General features: G+C 37.4%; 2 protein-coding genes across 4 annotated transcripts in view; one reads left to right on the top strand and one right to left on the bottom strand.

Moving 5' to 3' along the window:
• The window catches only part of aff4 (AF4/FMR2 family, member 4), a 183,868-nt gene that overhangs the window by 80,790 nt on the left and 82,134 nt on the right, over positions 1-20,944 (bottom strand). The gene's annotated exons all lie outside the window — the stretch shown is intronic.
• LOC110160395 (NEDD4 family-interacting protein 1-like) lies at positions 5,333-17,704 on the top strand. Its single transcript, XM_020925034.2, is given in 8 exon segments — positions 5,333-5,518; positions 7,799-7,886; positions 8,553-8,683; positions 12,542-12,629; positions 14,861-14,985; positions 15,655-15,672; positions 15,674-15,722; positions 16,833-17,704. Coding segments are annotated over 8 exon segments (633 nt in total). The 5' UTR covers positions 5,333-5,488; the 3' UTR covers positions 16,937-17,704.

The raw sequence follows: 20,944 nt of genomic DNA, 5'->3' as shown, positions 1-20,944 counted from the left end.
ACACAATAATAAATTGTGCGCATTCATATAGGTGGCGCTGTATCCCTGATAACTGTATTTGACATATCAATGGAATAAGGGTCATGCAGTGTATAACTGATAGAAATGTCATCACAATCGGACAAAACATGTGCATATAATAATTTTTACAATATTTTTGGGGGATTCTCTGTGCCCCTGCTGGCCAACCGTGAAAAATACACCATGACTGTAATAGACATTTTTGCTTATAATCATGCAAAGAATTTATTCCCCGACTTTGGTCCAAGTCCGATAATGTTGACATTTCATGTCTAAAGGGGCGTTCACACCAAAGCGTCAAAAAACGCCTTGACGCCTCTATTTGGACGCGTTTGCATTTGAGTTTAGACGCCCCCGACGCGCGTCTTTGACGCCGTGAACAAACGGGACAAAAATACTTGACGCGCGTCCGTTGCCCTGGAAACAAAAGCCCGGTCCCGGTCTTTTCCCGAAACAATATCAGACCAGACTGAGAGAGTGTTTTTATGACATAAAACATCAGCGGAGATCGGGTCGACGACTGGGGCGTATATATATTTATACTCCGCTAATGATAATAATGTGGCCGTGACAGGTCACCGAAAAAACAGGAAATGAAGGCGTTATTCTCCGGCGTGCTACGGGCGAAACCGTAAGGAGTATCCCAAAAAAATTTGGCAACTTCTGTGAGTTCATGTCTGTAGATGTGACATGTCAAATTTGAGCTCATTTGGACCAAACCCCGGGGACTTGAATCTTTTTGTAGACCCCCAAGTCAAAACGGCGGCGAATGTTTGATCCAATATGGCCGACTTCCTGTTCGTCATAGGGGTGCACAATTATTGACTTTTTTGCTTGTAATCATGCGTAGAATTTAATCCCCAAATTTGGTGCTAATCTGATAATGTTGACATTTCATGTCAATGGTAGGGGGCGCTATAGTGTTCACTTTTAATATGTTTTATACTGTTTTATATTCAGGCTGAGATCACACATTAGTGATTCAAATTTCAGCACGATCCGATTAAACATGGGCATGTAATCATTTTTTTACTATTTTTGGGGGGAGTCTTTGCGCCCCTGCTGGCCAGTGGTGGAAAATGCATCATGTCCGTAATAGACTTTTTTGCTTGTAATCATGTCTAAAATTTAATCCTCGAATTTGGTACTAATCCGATAATGTTGATGTTTGTCAATGCTAGGGGGCGCTATAGAGTTCATTTTTCATATGTTTTATAGTGTATTATGTTCAGGCCATGATCAGGCATTAATGATTCAAATTTCAGCACAATCGGACTAAGCCTGTGGGTGTAATTATTTTTTAACAATTTTTTGGGGGAGTCTTTGCGCCCCTGCTGGCCAGTAGTGGAAAATGCATCATGTCCGTAATAGACTTTTTTGCTTGTAATCATACATAGAATTTATGTCCCGAATTTGGTACTAATCCGATAATGTTGACATTTCACATCTATGGTAGGGGGCGCTATAGAGTTCACTTTTATTAAATTTCATATTTCATCACATTCAGGCCTGGATCACGCAATTGTGATTTGAATTTGAGTTCCCTAGGACAATGCCTGTGGCCGTGACAGGTCACCGAAAAAACAGGAAATGAAGGCGTTATTCGCCGGCGTGCTACGGGCGAACTGTAAGGAGTATCCCAAAAACATGGACGATTTGAGTGAAGCTATGTCTGTAGATGTGACATGTAAAATCTGAACTCATTTGGACCATTCCCTCCGTTACCGACATGAGTTTTTAAATTTTTTGTCAACAACTTGAAAGAATATCACAGGTTTAACTTTACCCTGTTGGAGTGTAACTCTTTCCTACATTCTGATACTTTACTTATTTCAATAGTCCCTCTAGTTTCTGAATGAGAACTATTTGAATGTCAAAAATCTACCCGTTTCCCTCCGTTACCGCTTGACCGGACCCCAGTGTATCGGCAGTAACCGATCTATCCGAACTATTTAATGTCAACAAACATCGTTAGTCATTAATGATTCATTTATGTTTAGGTAAACCACAAACAACAATTTAGCTTTGTAACAAACCTTTGACGAAGTGTTCACTGCAGACACAAGCATTTGCGGATTCTGCTCCTCCCGACCGCAAACGTAGGTTTGTAATAGAGCCCGACCGATATATCGGTTGGCCGATATTATCGGCTGATATGGGCAACTTTAGGCATATCGGCTATCGGCCGATATGCTTGCTGATAGGGGCCGATATTTCACATGGGCATGTTATACCTCGTTATAAAGCTTAGAGTCTAAGCCTTAGACTCTCTACATTCTGTTCATTTAATCCAATTTACAGACAGATAAATGTCCTAATATGTGGCTCCACATCAGTATTTATCTACGGAGTCATTTGTCTGTGTGTGTCCGTACTGTCCCTGAACACACCACAGAGTCGTCTCTCACATGTGTTTGTTTACACCTGCAGACACAGATCCAAACACTGAGATTATATTCTTTTTACGGACAATCGGTTTGAGTCTGGATTAAAAGGACATTTATTAGTGCAGAATTTGTGATGTGAGGAGGAGCCTGTATGAGCGGTGAGTGTTGGAAATATGTCGACTCTGAAGCTAGTTTTTGTCATTTGTTATGGGTTAGCTGCTGTAGCTCCCGCACATAAACAGACTGTTTTCTATTGGTCTGTTCTAAAGTGACTATATTGGCCGTATATTTGCTACTGGACCTGCACTGATATGTAAATGAGCTGTGAACAGACGTGTGAATTATGACATTTGCGCATATAATTAATTACCGCGGCGCGCACGTATTTACGGCTAAAGGCTAATAGCGCTACTTTCTTTACTAGTTATGGGTCCGTCGCGAACGAAATGACTCTTAGATCCGGCTCTTTTGAAGGGAACGACGGGAGCCTGATCCTTATTGGGAGCCGTGTTTTCTCTTTCTCTCACTTTTTTTCTCTTCACGCCGCGTGATTCGTGGTTTGACAGCGGCAGCGGCTAAAAACGAAACTTTGAGAAATTTGCGTGTACGTAGGATTAAAGAAAAAAAACAAAACAAAAAAACGAGCATATTTGACTGTAGTTTAGCATAAAATAAATAAGTCCCGGTTTAGTCCTTTTTCAGTCCTGGTTTAGACCTGTTTCAGTCCTGATTCAGTCCTGCTTGCAACAAAACAATCTGAAGAGCCACTTGGGAGCCAAAAGAACCAGCAGCTTTTAGTGAGCCGAGCCAAAAAGAGCCGGTTCTCTAAAAAGAACTGGAATACCCATCACTAGTGTCTAGAATGTGATGCAAAAATGCCATTAAGCCAACCTACTGTCTGTAAATATGATGTAAAGAGGCAGAATAACAATAAATGTTGCCTAAATAAACCCAATTTAAAATCCACCAGAGCCAAACCTAAGTTTTTTAAACAATTCAACATTTACAGTGAATTTTTACATCACTAAATATATCGGTGATTATATCGGCAGCGCCAACTCCCATTATATCGGTTTCATATCGGCCACAGCAAAATCCATATCGGTCGGGCTCTAGTTTGTAATCCACTTTTTATGGCGTTGTTCTGTCAGCTTTTCCCATTTCTGACCTTTGTGGACGACTATCTTCGGTACTCTAAAAAAAATCGCTTTTCCTTCTCTCGGTTAGAACAATTGGCACAGCCGTAAACTGCACAACACATCGGCATTTCCCTCCAGTCGGTTCACTTCTTGCCCTCCATCTGATTTTGCGCGCTGACAAACGTCGCCCTGTAATGTCACATGAAACCCAGATATTCAGAATTATTATTTCCATGTAAACTCCAAGGAAAATATTTTAAGTCCAAACTATTTAATCCAGAACAATTAAAAAACATCATGTGAACGTGGCCATTGTGTTCTAACAGTGAGTTTTTTAATCATTTCAATACCAGGTTTAACATTTGTGCGTTTACCTTTTGGATATTTCGTGGCAAAGTACAGTGTGATAAAGAGTAGAGGGGTGTGCAAAAATATTGAAATATCGATATATATCGTATCGTTTAATGTGATGACACAGTATCGATATTGTGGGCTGCTCTATCGATATATCACCAAGAGTATTTTTGGTTTATTTTACTAAATGATTTTGTTACAGCTACAGTTTCGTTGTTTGTTTAGTGGAAGGAAACTCGTTTGACATTTTCGCTGTTTTGAGGATTAAAATGTTTGTGTTTCATATGAACTTTGCACAAGAAGTGGTTTAACAAAGATTTTCCATGATTTAGCCTTTATTTTTTACTGAACCGTATCGAATCGAAAGCGCACTGTATCGAGGTTTGTCTCAAATCAGTGACTTCTTAACAACACTCGGCCTCATTCAACAGGGAAACGTGGCTCTTGCCCCGTCTGGGAGTATGACATCATCACATTCTAGAACCTGAAAACCTCCCAGTTCCATGAGGTTCACGGCGCCGATGACATCATACATGTAAAGTTCCATAAAGCCTTGTCCGAATCCAATAATGTTGACGTTTCATGTCTATGGTAGGGGGCCCTATAGAGTTAATTTTTCATATGTTTTATAGTGTATTATATTCTGGCCGTGATCAGGCATTAGTGATTCAAATTTCAGCACGATCGGACTAAGCCTGTGTGTGTAATTATTTTTTAACTATTTTTTGGGGGAGTCTTTGCGCCCCTGCTAGCCAATAGTGGAAAATGCATCATGTCCGTAATAGACTTTTTTGCTTGTAATCATACATAGAATTTATGTACCGAATTTGGTACTAATCCGATAATGTTGACGTTTCACGTCTATGCTAGGGGGCGCTATAGAGTTCACTTTGCCTGTCCCCACTCCCATAGGGGTCCAATTCTAGGCGGCGCTGTTGAGTCGGGTCACTCGGGTCATTGTTGCGATGCCCATTTTATCGAATTTTTCGCCGGGCCGATCGATCTGGACCCCGGTTTGGGGACTTTTCGTCGATGTTCAGGGGGTCAAAAATGCGATTCAATGTGGGGAAAAAGAAAAAAAAAAAAAAGAAACCGACGAAGAACAATACCCCTCGCCCCTAACTTTGTTAGTGGCGAGGGCCAATAAAAAAAAATTACAACAAATCTGCATTTTAACAACATTAATGTCACTGGAATCCCTGAAATTAAAAATGAATGGCTCATAGAATGTGTAATGTAATAATGTCATGCTTACAGAAACGGATTTTGCACTTAAATATCTAAAAAGTACATTCATAAATGTTGAGCCATATCCTAGAACTCAATCTTTTACAAAAAAAAAAAAAAAAAAAAAAAAAATCGCTAGGTTTTATTTTGAAATGGCAACAGGAAGCGTCTTGTTGCACGAATATTTGACATGTTCTTGACGCTTTTGTAGGCGCAGCAGCAGAAGTGTAGAGGAGGAGGAGAGGCAGGCGAGACTTCAGCTCACTGTTTGTGGTTCACGCTTATATAATTTCACTTTTGTCGGCTGCTTTGGTTAAATCCACCGTTTCTGCTGCTGATTACCGACTGTTTGAACCGGGGATGGCCGAACCGAGCGCCAGATATCAGCAGGTACGTTCACAATCATGTTTGTTTGGGGGTTTTTTTTGACGTTTTTTTTTTGCGTCTGGGCTCGTTACGCCTTAACGTAACATGCTAATTAGCAACAGAGCTAACACCGAGCCATAAACTCACCGGTTTCAAATTGTCCACAGAAAGTAGAACATCTTTTAACATTTACAATAAATGTAATTGCGTTTGAGTTTTTACTGATGGACATTTGTAGGCCCTCTCTGTTTTAAACGTTCTCCATAATAAACATGAAGTAGTAGTTAGCTGCACTTCCATAACCAGATTAAAAACAATAATCTTTAGCATTGATTAGCTATCTGAAGCTCACATTTACATTATTTATTTGTTTATTTTATGAATTGACAATTGAGTAACCAACCAAAACGATAGGCTAAATGACGATATTGCATCCATTTTATATTAAGGTGACCAGACGTCCCTGTTTACCCGGGACAGTCCCAGTTTTGAGCCCTCTGTCCCTTTTCCCAGCAGATTTAAACAAAACCATTGATTTATCCCAGTTTTATACAATAAATGTCCCAGGTGGTCCTATTTTTGACAAATTTGATACCAACAGTAAAGAGAGGCATACATTGTAATTTGTTTTGGTAAAATAAAGAAAAGCTGCTTAAAATGACCAAAACACAAAGAAAATGTGATTATACTGACTTAGATGTTAGTTATAAATGGTCTCTGCTTGACAATTTTCCTTAATTAGGCACTCATTTCACAATTTTATTATTACCAATTATAAAAAAAACTGGAAATGTCCCATTTTTAAATTTTAAATTCTGACCACCCTATTTTATATGCATTTCTGTAATCAATGTTCTATATGTGTGTTAATATAACTTTTTATCTTATTTTGCATGTAGATAAGTTAAGTTATGGTACTCTGTAGTTACATTCATTGATCATCTCTATTTGTGGGTCATAATGCTGTGAGGTGACACTGCTAAGGAACTCAACTCATATGTAAAGTGGACAAAGGGCATGAGAAAATGTAATCATCTCGTCCTTCTGGTTTGATGATTTGCCTCCAGTATAGGGTGACCAGATGTCCCTATTTACCCGGGACAGTCCCAGTTATGAGCCCTGTTTCCCCTGTCTCAGCAGATTTATCAAAGACCATTGATTTGTCCCAGTTTTATACAAGAAATGGCCCAGGTGTCCCTTTGTTTGATCAGTTTAATGCCCAACAACAGTAAAGAGGAGAATATTGTAATTTGTTTAGCTAAAATACTGAAAACTGTGCTTGAAAATAACCATAAGGTAAAGAAATGCACTCTGTTACACAGACAGAAATCCCACACTTGATGGACAATTTTACATGCTCTTTTCACAATTCTATGTATACCAACCATCCCAACCCAGGTACGTCCTAGTTTAGAATGTTGAAAAGCTGGTCACCCTACTCCAGCGATTTTCCAAATGACTTATACTTTGACATGAAATGCAGTGGTTTTCCCTCATTTCAATTATTCACCATGTAGCCTTGTTCTCTGAAAGGGACTGTTCTTTTGTCTCTGTCACATATCACGGGGAAGTTACTGTAAGAAAAGTGCCACCTCAGCTATTAATAGGATTTAGTGTGTTAATCATACTCATAAATTATGCATTTCCTGTGCTTACCAAAGACTATTAAAAGCATTCTTGCAGTTATGTTTTTCATAGCAGCTAAACCCTTTTTTATTTTTATTTTTTAATTTATTTGTTCATTAACAATTTATGTGTTTGGTCTTTGTAAAAGGAGGCTGGTGGTGAGGCAGCCATTTGAATAACACTTACGGAAGCGTGGCTGTTTTGAACCAAACCTTAATTGCTTTCATTTTTTGAGAGTATAATCTGCCTGCTATCGTTCTGCTATTGGTGATAACCTTAACTCATTATGGGCACCTTTTTAGTATTGCATTGTGTAGCTGTTTGCTCAGAGGGTGTATTGCTAATAAATAACAGTGCAATAGTACAGTTGTTGTAGTCAGTGGTTTAATAATTTCATTGAATTATAGTGGTTGCATTAAAATGTCACATATTCCCTTTTATTTTTGGACAAAAGGTAAAATTGGTTTAATTCCTAAATATCTTTTGGCTTGTTTTCAGGAGAATTAGAGGTATGTTCAGTGCCCATAGTTCTAATGATATAAAACTGATTGAACTTCTCTGCTGTGGAAATGTTTGTGGAAGTGAAACATCCTAAACCAGCACATTTTTGTATATGAGGTAAAGACCGTGCACATTATGTACAAATGATGTGCATTTCGGTTTATTTTTGTTGTGCAGCTGCCGAACGAAGAGGACCCAGATGAGCGGCCACAGGCTGCAGCTGACGCTCCTCCTCCATACAGCACCGTCGCAGAAGACAACGCAGGTTAGACATGGACTCATGCTCCTGGGGAGCTTGGTGATATCTAAGTGGAAAGGGTGTGGTGGTACTGAGAATTGGTTGTATTGTGTTTGCGCACACATGGGTTGAGTTACACATATTACAAGGGCTGCACAATATATTTCATGGCGTGTCCTGACTTTCTCTTTCATCTTGGGCATAGTTTGTTTGACTTGGCATTTATCAATGTCATTATTTATTTTATTTTAGGAAGGTGCATTATAGTTAAAGCCCTTTTGGCTTATATTGAAATGAAAGTCTTACAGATGGCAACAGTCCCTTTTGCAGGATAAAAGATACATTTTTAGCAACAACTTGAGTGCACACAGCATTGAAAAATATAGCTTACACTTTCATAGCCTAAATTATTATTTCAAATTTGCTCAATAATTTAATTTAAAAAAAATCTTTTACTGGGTTACAATCAGTATAGTCATAATTATTATTTTATTATCTGAACATCACCTAATGACAACTCTTGATGTGTGCCATATTAAAGTCTTATTGTACAACACCAAGAGCAATAAAAAAGTAACTACCAACTTATTATGAACCTCTTTCACCTGCATCATTTATTCAAGCTTGTTTTGCCTTGAGTTTTTCACATTATCTTGTACCTTGCTTAACCTTTCTTTCTTGTTCTTTCTGTAGCGTTCTTTCAGTACAAGGATGATGGGAGTTTCCCAAAGCCTCCCTCCTACAACGTGGCCACTTCTCTGCCATCGTACGATGAGGCCGAGCGCTCCAAGGCGGAGACCACCGTTCCCTTGGTAACAGCCAGAGTAAGTCTGTCCCTAAGGCTGTATAAGATATCTTTACACTATCTTAATACTGGCTGATGCAATATATAAAGCATGTACTAAATGTATGGCCATTACCCTGAAGCCTTAATTACCAGTGATTTACTGCTGATTCTTTATCAAACGTCTTAAAATGTTCCCTATGTTTACCATAAGCCTTAATTTAGGTTCTGACCCATTTTTGGTCTTATCTATTGGATTTTAACGTTTTAACATTAGAAATACAGGGCTTCATATTTGCCTTGACACAGGAAAGTCTCTGCCTTAAATGAGCACAAACTTTTCTAGTGGAGAGGTTCAACACTCTGGCTTGTCTCCAGGGAGATGATGCTTTGTCCAACATGTTAGAGTGTTCCACAGTAAGTCAGGTTTATCTATAGAGGTTATACAGATTACCTCACAACACTGAGAACTTTTACCATGACTGTCAAATTCCAGTCATTTTCTTCTGTAAAAGCTCAAAACAGATATAAAATGTGAAAGAGCTGCTACAGTTTAATAAAAAATATAAAAGTCTACAACTCTAGACTTTTATATTCACTAAATATATAGTCTGACATCTAAAACAGGAACATCAAGTAAACAATAGTGGAAAGCCAGTGAACAGCTGGCTAACCAACGGAGACACTGCAAAGTACAGGCCTATTTATCACTGATACAGACTTTGGATCAGGCACAGTTTGTGTGTGTTGAGATTAAGACCTTTTTCTCTGCCTATCATTAGCTAACAAGCTATCTTAGATCTGCACAGTCACAGCAACAACAGAGCAAAGCAAAGAAACACATTTTGTCTGTTATGTAGTCCATGTTTCAGAATGATGCGAGGCATTTTTCAAATAAAATGACGTCAGTGCATAACCTCTATTGTAACAAACTCACCTGTAATGGGTTAACCGTTATGGGTGTGTTTGGTGCAAAAAACCCAAAACAATAACTTTGAAAGCATGTTTTTATAAAGGGAGTGAAACGTGAAATTGGCCTATTGGCATCATCTCCAGAAAAATGTTAGTGCACCTTGTAATTGGATTCTTTTCCACCAATTCTAATAGGGATGGGCCTATATGATTTTTTTTTTAGCTGAAATGTGATATTTGGCCTGCTGCTGATAAAAAATATTTTAACTTTAGTAAAAATAATGACAATGTATTAATCTGTAAATAGTTACATGTTTGTGTAAACATACAGTCATGTAACAACGTTATATTTCTTATTTTTACCCATCCCAACAATCAACAACACAATAATAGTAATGTCACCAATACTGCAGCTGTTTTGTGTGTATAATTCTGTGGTTTTCGTCAGGCTTTGTGCACTCAGCTGAATCTGGCTGCAGTGTTGAGCCTCTCTCTTTGACAGGAAGTGCAGTAATGTATTTAGTTGTCACTTATCTAGTGTAAAGCACGTGTTGTATTTCCTGTGTTAAATATTTCTGTATATTTTACAGTTTTATATAAGTGTTAAAACGTCTCATAGATGAAAGAAAAAACATATTTGAACCTATAATCGTTTTGACATATTTGACCCAGCAGAAATGTCAGAGTATTTCTGTTTGGGAGGCTTGGATCTAATCTTCATTCATAAAATGTTCTGCCAGACCTTGAAAAATACACTGTGCCTGATGTCTTCTGTTTGTTTATGCGTGTGCTGCTGCGTTAAAGTAAATATCTCAACATTTCATTATCCAACCTACGAGAAATAAAAGGGAGTGGTTTAATCCAGGAAGAAGCAATTTTAATTTAATATATTTTTTTTTATCTTACAAAGCAGGTTAGTCTGACCCAGATGCTTCTATGAATCATTTTAGTCACTTCAGATAAACTGAAAGCAATATACTATGGTTATTTCAGACCAAGAAGAAATCGTAATGGAATAAAATGTCAATGTAATTTGAATTCACCACCCACCACCCTTTCAGCTGTATTTGAGTATAATTATTGAAACTTAAACAGCTGAATGACGAGTGAATGAATCATTTTAGTAACTTTGGGTGTTATTCCATACTGTTTGGTGAATAGCAACAAGTTTTTTGTGCTTCTGAGTATTAAAGGTGATTTTATTTTGACTCGACCTAAGACAACATCTGCCCCTGCCTAACTATATATAACTATAATTTGTATCTTACAGAAAATTCTAGAACCATGCTGTGTGATGGAAAAGTGGCTATTTTGGGAAGAACATGAGACTAAAGCATATTAACTAAAACATTTTTTAAAGGCATTTAGTTGGGTGGGACAATATAGAAGAAACAGGCCAGTCCATGTATGAGAACTATGTGGAAATTAAAGTGAAGGGACCAAACTAAGTTCAGACTAAAACGTGTTTCAAAGTGGGTTACTGTGCCTTTAACCATGTCTAAACCAAGTAATTTTCTTTGGACACAACACAATCTATTTCAATTCTGGCTAGAAAGAGTCACTGGTCACATGTACGCACATGACAATACGGCTTTGTCTCCAAGATAGTCGGGAAGTACACTCTATATAATCTATACATTCTGATCCTTACAACATCATTTAGATGTGCCAACTTTTAAACCACAAACTTGTGTGGGTTTTAACCTCACTTGCCCTGAGTTTTTCCTGTCTTGACAGATGTCTGATATCTGTATTCAAAACATTTTTAAAAAGTTTGATACAAATGAAACAGCAACTTCCTGGGTAATCTTCCAAACAAATGTATGTAGGTTTTGAGGTTGTGTGACATTTACCTTGGCACATTTCTGGTAGACTGTGAAACTGATTATATATATAGCAATTAAATTTTGTCATATTCACCCATGAAAGAGAATGTTGACATGTCCCAAAATACTTACTTACTAAATTACCTGAATAAAGCGTAATATGAAAGTTAGGAAGGTTACTAATGTAACCATAATTCTATGAATCCTGGATGACCACTAGAGGGTGGTGCTGAAAGCACTGAATAATTCCTTGCACATCTGCAAATGAGCTCGTTCAGTGCACAGCCCTGTGACAGTCAGTATGGATAAAATAGAAGTGTAACTTTGTGATCTGATGACCGGTGTTGTTTCTCTACCACAAACATTGCTCCTGCAGCAGACACAGCCCAGGGAGCGACTGGACACATTTGACGATGTAATTCGAAGTTCACTTGAGGTAATAATAAAGGGGTTTTTATGGTCCAGCTTTGGCAGTACCCATCCCTTACTGTACAGTGTATACTCTGTGTATGTACTTGTAGTGTAGTAGTGGTAGTAGTAGCTTCACATGACAAATGTCCCAAATGACCTCGTTTGGGTCAAAGTTCATGGTAAGGCAAGTTGTTGTGCTGTGATGTTGGTTTGTGGTGATGTTTTCATGCCAAGTTGGACTCTTTCCTTATAGTAATAATGTATCTGTGCTTCTTGTAGTAAGGCATCATAATTCTTGATATTTCTACCATACTACTAACCTTTTATTATCACCCAACATTGCTTCATTTGCTTATTGATGTTATTGCAAAGTTCCAACCTGCACATATTGTGTATTGCAGCCATTCCCAAAGTGTGCGGAGCAATAAAGACGAGAATATAGACTTAATATTTAAAATATATACAGAGAATGTATGTATAGAGAATCAAAGTCAAATCTAATATTCACATCATTGGTGGCATCAGTAACACCAGTTAAAACCACACGGTGTTTGTAAGCTAATATTTGAAAGAAACTTAAGCCCCTATCATTATTTATGTGAGTGAATTATAAATGCTTTTAACCTGAACATGCCATTGTGTTCCTGGAAGCCGTGTTGTTGTTTGCAGTGCAGAGTGCATGCAGAATAAATCCAGATGTTTGAATTAACCACATTTCTTTGTCTTTATTTTATTTTTGTTGAATCCAGGACGATGACTTTGTGACCAGGGATGATTTTGAAGACGCGGATCAGTTGAGGATAGGAAACGACGGGATCTTCATGCTCACCTTTTTCAGTGAGTTGGACTGATGTTGTAGTAGGGTTGCAAGTTTAGAATTTTTACCAATATATATGAAGTAGTTATTTTATTTTACTGTGTATAAACAATCACTTTGTTAATTTTGTTACTTGATTAAAGCACTTGATAAAAACAACATTATAAAAACAGAAATGACTTAATATGGGCTCTTTAAAGGTGCGCTGTGTAACGTTTTGGGGGAGGGTCACTTGATTGTTTCTATGGATATGTCATTGTTCTGCCTGGAATGTTCCACAGTATGACATTAAACAGCTTTACATAGCATATTCAATTACAGATAGTTTTATGGCTTAAAAATACATAGAAAAACATTCATTCTGACTGTGAACAGGGTCGCCTCTCCACAGGTCTGACCTGTAACCTGGACTGGTTTGGTCTCCATGATGATAGAAAAGTTTAATGCCATACTGTGAAACATTCCAAACAAAGCAATAGCATTTCCACGGAGAAATTCACTTGACGGACCCTCCACCAGAAAAGTTACACCGTACACCTTTAAAGAGCCCATATTAAAAAATTTTTTGTTGTTATAATGTTGTTTCCTCATCGAAAAGCACATGTTTAACCCACAAATCCTGCGTTTGTGTTTTAGTTTTTCTCTCAAACACAAACTGGTCTGTTCCAGTTTGCAGTGTCATGTGGTAATACAGGAAGAACTCCCCTGTTTTTGTTGTTGTTTTGTTTTTGTTTTTTTTAATACTTCTACACCTTCTTTACAATCATATGGATGATTTTAGCCTTGGAATTGCAAATCTCTTCTGAACAAAAAGTAAAAGGTAGACACTAACTTGAAAACTACCGCTTCATGACATTACAAGGTACAGAGCATTTTGAGCTGTGGAGATGTAGACAGACTAATAATGCACGATTACTTAAATGATTGAAACAACTCCAGGTATTTTTTTGAGAAGATAACAGCATTACAACATGGCTTAAAGCTTTCAAGACTCAACTGTGTGTAATACAGGACCGTTAACTAACAAACATTAACTTAACTGCAAAGTCTGCAAAGTAATCTGCTCTTACCTGTAGAGCATAGGTTCCTAGATAAAAATGTGGAACGTTGCTTTTTTTATATTTATCACATATCTGTCTCTTTTACGTTATATGAAGTCAAAATCTTCAAATCAAATACCACTTGTTCTGAAAACAGTTTGATTCTCATTTTTCATAATGTAAATTAAAAGTTGTTTATGTTTACATTTTGTGTTTTTGGTTTTCAAGAAGATTATCTAAAGATTACATTGCCTTGCTTGCTTTTCCATTTGGCAGGTAACCCAACTTGATTTTTGTTGGATCCTGTGCTATTTTTAAAACATTGTCAGGAGGCTTTTCTTCATGGAGATAATGTTTCAGTATTAAACATTTCTAGCTTCATGGAGAGACCCTGTACAGGTAGAGCTGTTTAATGTCATACTGTGGAGTCGGTCAGAGCAGGAAACAAGCCCCCAACCAGAAAGTTACACAGTGCCCCTTTAAGAAATAATGCCACTTTGACTTGAATATAATCTATGAATGCAATCCTCTGATCGCTTTGAACTAAGAGTCTCAAAGCACGTCTCTTTATTCTAGACAGGAAACAGCTGATGTGAGTGCACTAGCTTTCACAACTTTTAGCTTTTAGTGTGCGGACTCTTAACTGCAGTCATTGTACTCAAAGGATCGTGCAAATTAAAATCTCTCTCTCCCTCGTGTCTGGTCTGCACTGTTTTTTCACGCATAAAAATCATTAAAGACTGAAAACTCCTGTAGTGTGTGGCGGGCTGAAGGGGAACTAAGCAGATCTATGCACAACTCCTACTGCTGTGTGTTGTTCTTAATGGTGCATTGTGCAACTTTTTTGTTGGAGGGTGCTTTTCTCCATGGAGATGTTATTACTTTGTCTGGAATGTTATATTAAACCTTTCTATATTCATGGAGACCAAACCAGGCCAAGTTACAGGTCAGATCTGTGGAGAAGTGACCCAGCTCAGTCAGAATGCCTGTTTTTCTATGTATTTTTGAGCTATAAAACCACATGTAATTAAATAAATGTTAAGCAGAGCTGTTTAATGTCATACTGTGGAACATTCCAGGTAGACTAATGACATATCCACAGACAGAATCAGGTGACGGACCTCTAGCAAAAAGTTGCACAGTGCACCTTTTAACTAAAGAATGCAATAAATGATTCAAACCAGTCTTTTTCTGTCTCACCTGTGGTTTAGTGGCCTTCCTGTTCAACTGGATCGGCTTCTTCCTGTCGTTCTGTCTGACCACTTCGGCGGCCGGTCGCTACGGCGCAATCTCCGGGTTTGGCCTGTCCCTCATCAAATGGATCCTCATCGTCAGGGTAACGTACCCAACTCTGCACATGTCCAGTAGTAGTGCTCTCAAATTTTTAGAAAGACTCTCTATTTTATTGCAACTCTTCAGACATGGTATATTTTATAACATTTTAATTTAATGTCCAAGTACATTGCCATTTGAGAAAAGATTAAACTGACGGGACTTCCATAGACATAAACTCCAGAAAATGGGTCTTGCTCAAATGAATTAATCAAATAAAATGAACTGTAAATGTCTTCATCAGATTAGATCATTACACTTAACCATGGAACTACAAGGCTCACAAACAACATGAAGCAGTGGAGATTTTTTTAGAGAACCTGCTACAGGTGCATTGTGGAGGGTCCATCACCTGCTTGTCTTTATGGAGATGTCATTGCTCTGCCTGGAATGTTTCACAGTATGACATTAAACAGCTCTACCTTATATTTATTAAATTACAGGTGGTTTTAGAGCTCAAAAATACAGAGAAAAGCAGGCATTTGTTTCCATTAATAAAGAAAGGTTTAATACCATACTGTGAAACATTCCAGACAAAGCTATAAATATCCATGGAGAAAAGCATTTGACGGACCCTCCACCAGAAAAGTTACACAATGCACCTTTTAAAGTAAGTAGTTAATTCTTGAAATGAAACTTTAACTTTGCGTCGGTGTGTTTTGCCCTTTCGCAGTTCTCCACATATTTCCCGGGGGTATTTCGATGGACAGTACTGGTTGTGGTGGGTCTTTCTGGTTATGGGTAAGTAGCCAAGATAATAAAAATATGTTCAAACACATTCCAAAAGAACACAGGGTAAAACAGAAACACATGCTATTATTATATGTAATCTTTTAGCAAATGTAATGCTCCTTTTAACTGTTGCTTCAATGGTTACTAACCAACCAGAAAACAAGGAAATCCCTCAGAACTTTCCACTGTGTCAGCCAAAGTATTTCTGCTTTTTGTATGGAGCATAGACTTTATTCTAAGTGTATGTTTTTAATATTGTAGATCTCCGTAAAATAATTGTAGTATTATTTCTTTTTACGACAAGGCTTGATTCACTATTAGAATGGAAATTTTACTTATGCTGTAGCCCAGTTTTTCCCATTAATATAGGAGAATATGAAGGCCCCGTAATAAAATTTTCTCCCACATAATCTAAAAACAAGCTGAATGGATTTGTACTACAACTTATCCTTTTTGTTACTTCACATTTTGACTTAATGCTTTCAAACTCTGTAGTCTATTGATAGGGCTGGCCAATATGCCAATTTTGATCTTTTTTATTTATTTATTTTTTTTATTTTGTTGTAGTGAAAAATGGCAGGGCAAGTTTATATGTATACCACAATTCCTACACAAAGTCATTCATAGTGCTGTACAAAATAAAAAATACATTAAAATACACAATACAAACAAATCAAAACATAAATAATCATAAAATTAAAAAGAGAGAGACATTAAATGAGAGAGAAGAGCGCAGAATGAAAACCTTTCAGTCATATGCACAACTAAACAGAACTGAACTGAAATGGCAATCAGAATTAACACAACAGTGCACTCGATAATCTTTTAAGGCAAGGCAAGTTTATATCTATAGCACAATTTGCACACAAAGTAATTCAAAGTAACATAAAAGTCAAAGTTCTTCCTCGTTAAAACCACATTTACTGCAGACCCAAACATGTTATTAATTAGAAATCTTGATCTTTGTTAAAACTTCATTAATTACAACATAAATTTGAATATTTTTATGCTCCCTTTTTAAAGCATAGATGTATATTGATGTGTTGCAAGTGCAAAGATGTAAAATAAAGTCACATACTCACTGTCAGTCTCACAATGCCCTTCTCATCTTTTTTCCAGGTTTCATGCTTTTCCTCCGAGGCTTCATCAACTACGCCCGGATCCGCAAAATGGCCGACTCCCTCTCCACGCTGCCCCGCACCCGAGTCCTGTTCATCTACTGATCTGAGAAATCTCCACACCATTTCTCTATGCCCCGCTATAACGGGACTCTCAATCTTTATTTAACAAAAGGGGGACTGCGTAAACGTAATACTTGGTCTATTCGTCAATCCGTACAATATTCATAACCCATTTTGATATAATATACTGACAAATATAAGTTTCTAATTATCATGTCAAGTGCTTTTGCAATTACATTCGGGAATTTTACAACGCCTTATTTTTTGTGCATAGCAGCTGCATGCCCCGTCGATTTTTATCACAGCCACCAGAGGGCAGTGTCACACCATGTTAAAATCTTTTCCCATTGCTCCGAGGTAAATTCATTTGTATAGATAGTTTATATATTGATTTATGCAATGTAATGTATGTCAGATTTTAACTCCACCGATCAAATGCTTTTTATTCTTTGTTAAATTAAACTGTTTATTTTTAGTCTGTGAAATGAATCAGGGGAATTGTGGCAGGAAAGGGGATTTCTGTGGTTAGGTATCCACTAAGCATTTTTCCACATGACTTTGACAACTGATTAATCAATAAATATTAAAACACTGTAGTGACGCTGCACAGAAAGGTGAGTCTACTGTAATTATCTTGATTGGGAAATTAAAATAAGCAGAAATCTAGAGGTGGTTGTGGTTGGGTAAATTAATGGTATTAAAATCACTGGTTTTTGTGTTTTTGTAGATGTCTGTGGATTAAACCTTAAGAGAGAATGTTTGTAATGATGGATTTTGTTAAAACGGTAAATTAAAATCAGTTGTTCACCATTACAGCTCTGGTGTTGTTTATTATGAAATATTTAAAGACAAAATTGCTGTTTTTCAATTATACATTTTTATTTAATTTGACACTCAAAAGTAGTTAAACAAATTCCATGCAGAGTTTTTTTTAAAAATTTGTCTCATACAAATAATCAGTCAGACACATCAATTAAAGGTGAATTATGTCACTTTTTCCACCTTGTTGCTTTGCCCCAGTATTACATTAAACATCTTATTTCTTCAGCCCTAATATTGTTCCAGTCACACACAACAACTTGACGTGAGGAGACAGTTGGCTCTTTTATGGGGCTGTGTTCATTTCCATGTTTTTGTGGTGTTTTAAAAACCTCTAGACTGGTGGTCACATGGGACAAAATAGTGAGGCATGTTTGTAGCTATGTGCTGATGGAGTATTTATGAAAACAGTAGCTTTGTAGCTTTTGTTGAGCCTGCCTGCTAACACTAGGTGAATTCCTTCATTTTACAGTTTTATACAGAGTAAAAAGCAAAGAATCGCTTGTTCAAATGGATAGTTAGAGCACATTTGACTATTAACAAGTATTTTAAAATTCACTTCATTATTTTTTAATTATTATTTATTATCTCAAATTACAAAAAAAATTAATTTATTTCTTATAAAAGCATTGACAATTTTGACAGAAAACATCGTTAATAACAACAGGGACAATCTACACTGACAGGGACATTTTTACAATTGACTTTGTTATTTTAAAGGTACATTGCACAACGTTTCTGGTGGAGGGTGCATCACCTGCTTACCTTGCCTATTAGTGGCACTGAGGACAATTGGTTGGGGGCCCCTCCAGGTTTGGGGGCCCTTGGCAGCCGCTTACTTTTGCCTAATGGTAGCACCACCTCTGATGTAGCCTATAGTTGTCTTCTTTGAGACTGATAGGTTGAATCTCAACAGTGGATCATTCTAGCAGTGGCGGAGTTAACAATTTGGGGGCCCTCACTATAATGCACTGTTTTGTTGTTTTGTTTAGTTTTTTGTATTTTTAAAAAAAATATATTTATTGTCTGTTTTTCCCCATTGTTCTTGAGACATGCACATCTCTATTAGAATTATGGTGAACTTGTCTTATTAGTTCGGTCACCTACTAGATAACCAGAGCTGAAAATAGTTTGATTTTTTTGCCAGTACTATTACATTTTTGTTTACATCCATTATGATTATGCTATGATTATGTTTAAATCAGGGTCAAGCTGACTAGTCCATTTTAATATGAAAGGGGGGAATGCTTTGACAGTTAAAATAGATTTGACAATCAGATACTAGTTTGATGTTTTTTTTGTTGTTGTTTTTTTTTTTTTAAAATGTCATATTGAGAGAAAATCTAATTGCTCTGAGTAGTCGGCCATTAGTGGTACACTGAGGGAAATTGGTTGGGGGCCCCTTCAGGTTCAGGGGCCCTGGGCGGCTGCCTGCTCTTGCCTAATGGTAGTGCCGCCTCTGCATTCTACACAAAGTAACAAACAGGTGACAGGCCCAGTTGTCTGACCCATTTCAAGCTTTAGAAATGTTTAACTTTTGTTCATCAGTTCCAGTAAAGTCTGTTCTGATGATAAGCAATTTGCTCCTGAGTAAAAAGTGTGACAGCCAACCCCGCTCTCCCCTTAACCTTTCACCTTTAGCACCTTTAACATGAACTCTGACCTCACCTCCCACTAATACAGCGTGTAGTGACCATCCTGTGCTATTATTGTATTATGATTATATTCAATGTCATTACTTGAATATCATTTTCCTTTGATTGGCGTCCTCAGCTGACTCATCTGTCCAGTGTCTTGTGTGTGTGCGTAATGTTTTTGTCCCTAAACCTCCGAGGCTCCTGTCCAGTCCCTGTGACGGAGCGGTGCAGTCCAGTCCCTGTGACGGAGCAGTGTATAATCAGGAGCAGACAGCAGTAACTCGCCTCATTTGTCTCCTCACGTGTGTCCAACGGCGAGTGCTGCTAAAATTACCGCCGCGCTCAACAACATGGCGGTGGCTGGACTTCCTCTGTGTGGTTGGAAATCCTGAACACAACAGTCAAAGGCTCCAACAAAACATGTTTTTAGATCCACGTTGGAGGATGTTCCCAAGGTCAGGTTTGAGAAGAGGTTTGGGACACAGAGCCTTGTGATGGAGAAGTAGTGTTTGTTAAATTAAAGCAGAAATCGGACACAAAATCACTGTTATGCTGGTATAATTTAATTCATTTTATTTCATGACAAAAAGAAAAAAGACAACATAACATTAGAAAGAGATGGGATACAGATTCAAAGAGTAAACGAAACCAAATTTTTAGGAGTTATGATTGATGAGGATCTAAACTGGAGGTCTCATATAAATTATACTAAAGGCAAAATTTCCAAAGCCATTGCTGTTCTGAATAAAGTAAAGTTCTCTCTCACTAGTGCAGCATTATTAACTTTGTATAACTCTATAATTGCACCAGATCTGATGTACGGTGTAGAAATTTGGGGGTCAACATGTAAAACTTACCTACAACCATTATTTATTTTACAAAAGGACTCGGAGAATTATCACCAACAGTCATTGTAGAGAGCCATCCAACCCATTATTTGTTCAACTTAAAAGTGTTGAAAATACATGATATTGTTGACTTAAGTTTCCTCAAAGTCATGCATAAAGCAAAGTGCAATGTATTACCAGTAAATATTCAAAGACTGTTTGAGATAAGAACAAGCTACTGCAATTTAAAAGGAACCTACATGTTTAAAAAAACCCAGATTTAGAACCAAGGTTATGGAACGAAGCAAAAGGAGTAAACTTATGGAATAGTCTTGACAAAGATATAAAAGAATGAAGCACAATGACGACATTTAAAAAACACATCAAATCAAATGCAAATGTGTATGTATGAAAAAGAAAACTAAGCTGTTGTGCACAAAAGTGAAGATTTCTATTTACAATTGATTAATAATTGTGCCTGAACTGAAATGTACTGATTTGAAATGTTTAGTAACCATTGGTGTTGATGTATTGTCTTGAAAAGGGAAAAGGGGGCAGATAACATAAGATGACTGTTCTTTCTGCTCCTTTTCATTCATTTCTTGTATGTTTGATGTTGTGACACTGTTGATGTCTTTTCATAATGTAATGCTAACTAGAGGTTCTGCTCTGTCTGAGGCTCTGTTAGGCTGCGTTCAGACTGCTGCCTGAAGTGACCCAAATCTGATTTTTTGCCCTCTATGTGACCTGTATCTGATCTTTTAATG

This window comes from Boleophthalmus pectinirostris, unplaced genomic scaffold (genome assembly GCF_026225935.1).
Source record: "Boleophthalmus pectinirostris isolate CB_2022bp ecotype Guang Dong unplaced genomic scaffold, ASM2622593v1 HiC_scaffold_12, whole genome shotgun sequence".
Classification (NCBI taxonomy): domain Eukaryota; kingdom Metazoa; phylum Chordata; class Actinopteri; order Gobiiformes; family Gobiidae; genus Boleophthalmus; species Boleophthalmus pectinirostris.
The sequence above is the reverse complement of the archived record's forward strand: the minus strand, read 5'-3'. Positions and strand labels throughout refer to the sequence as shown.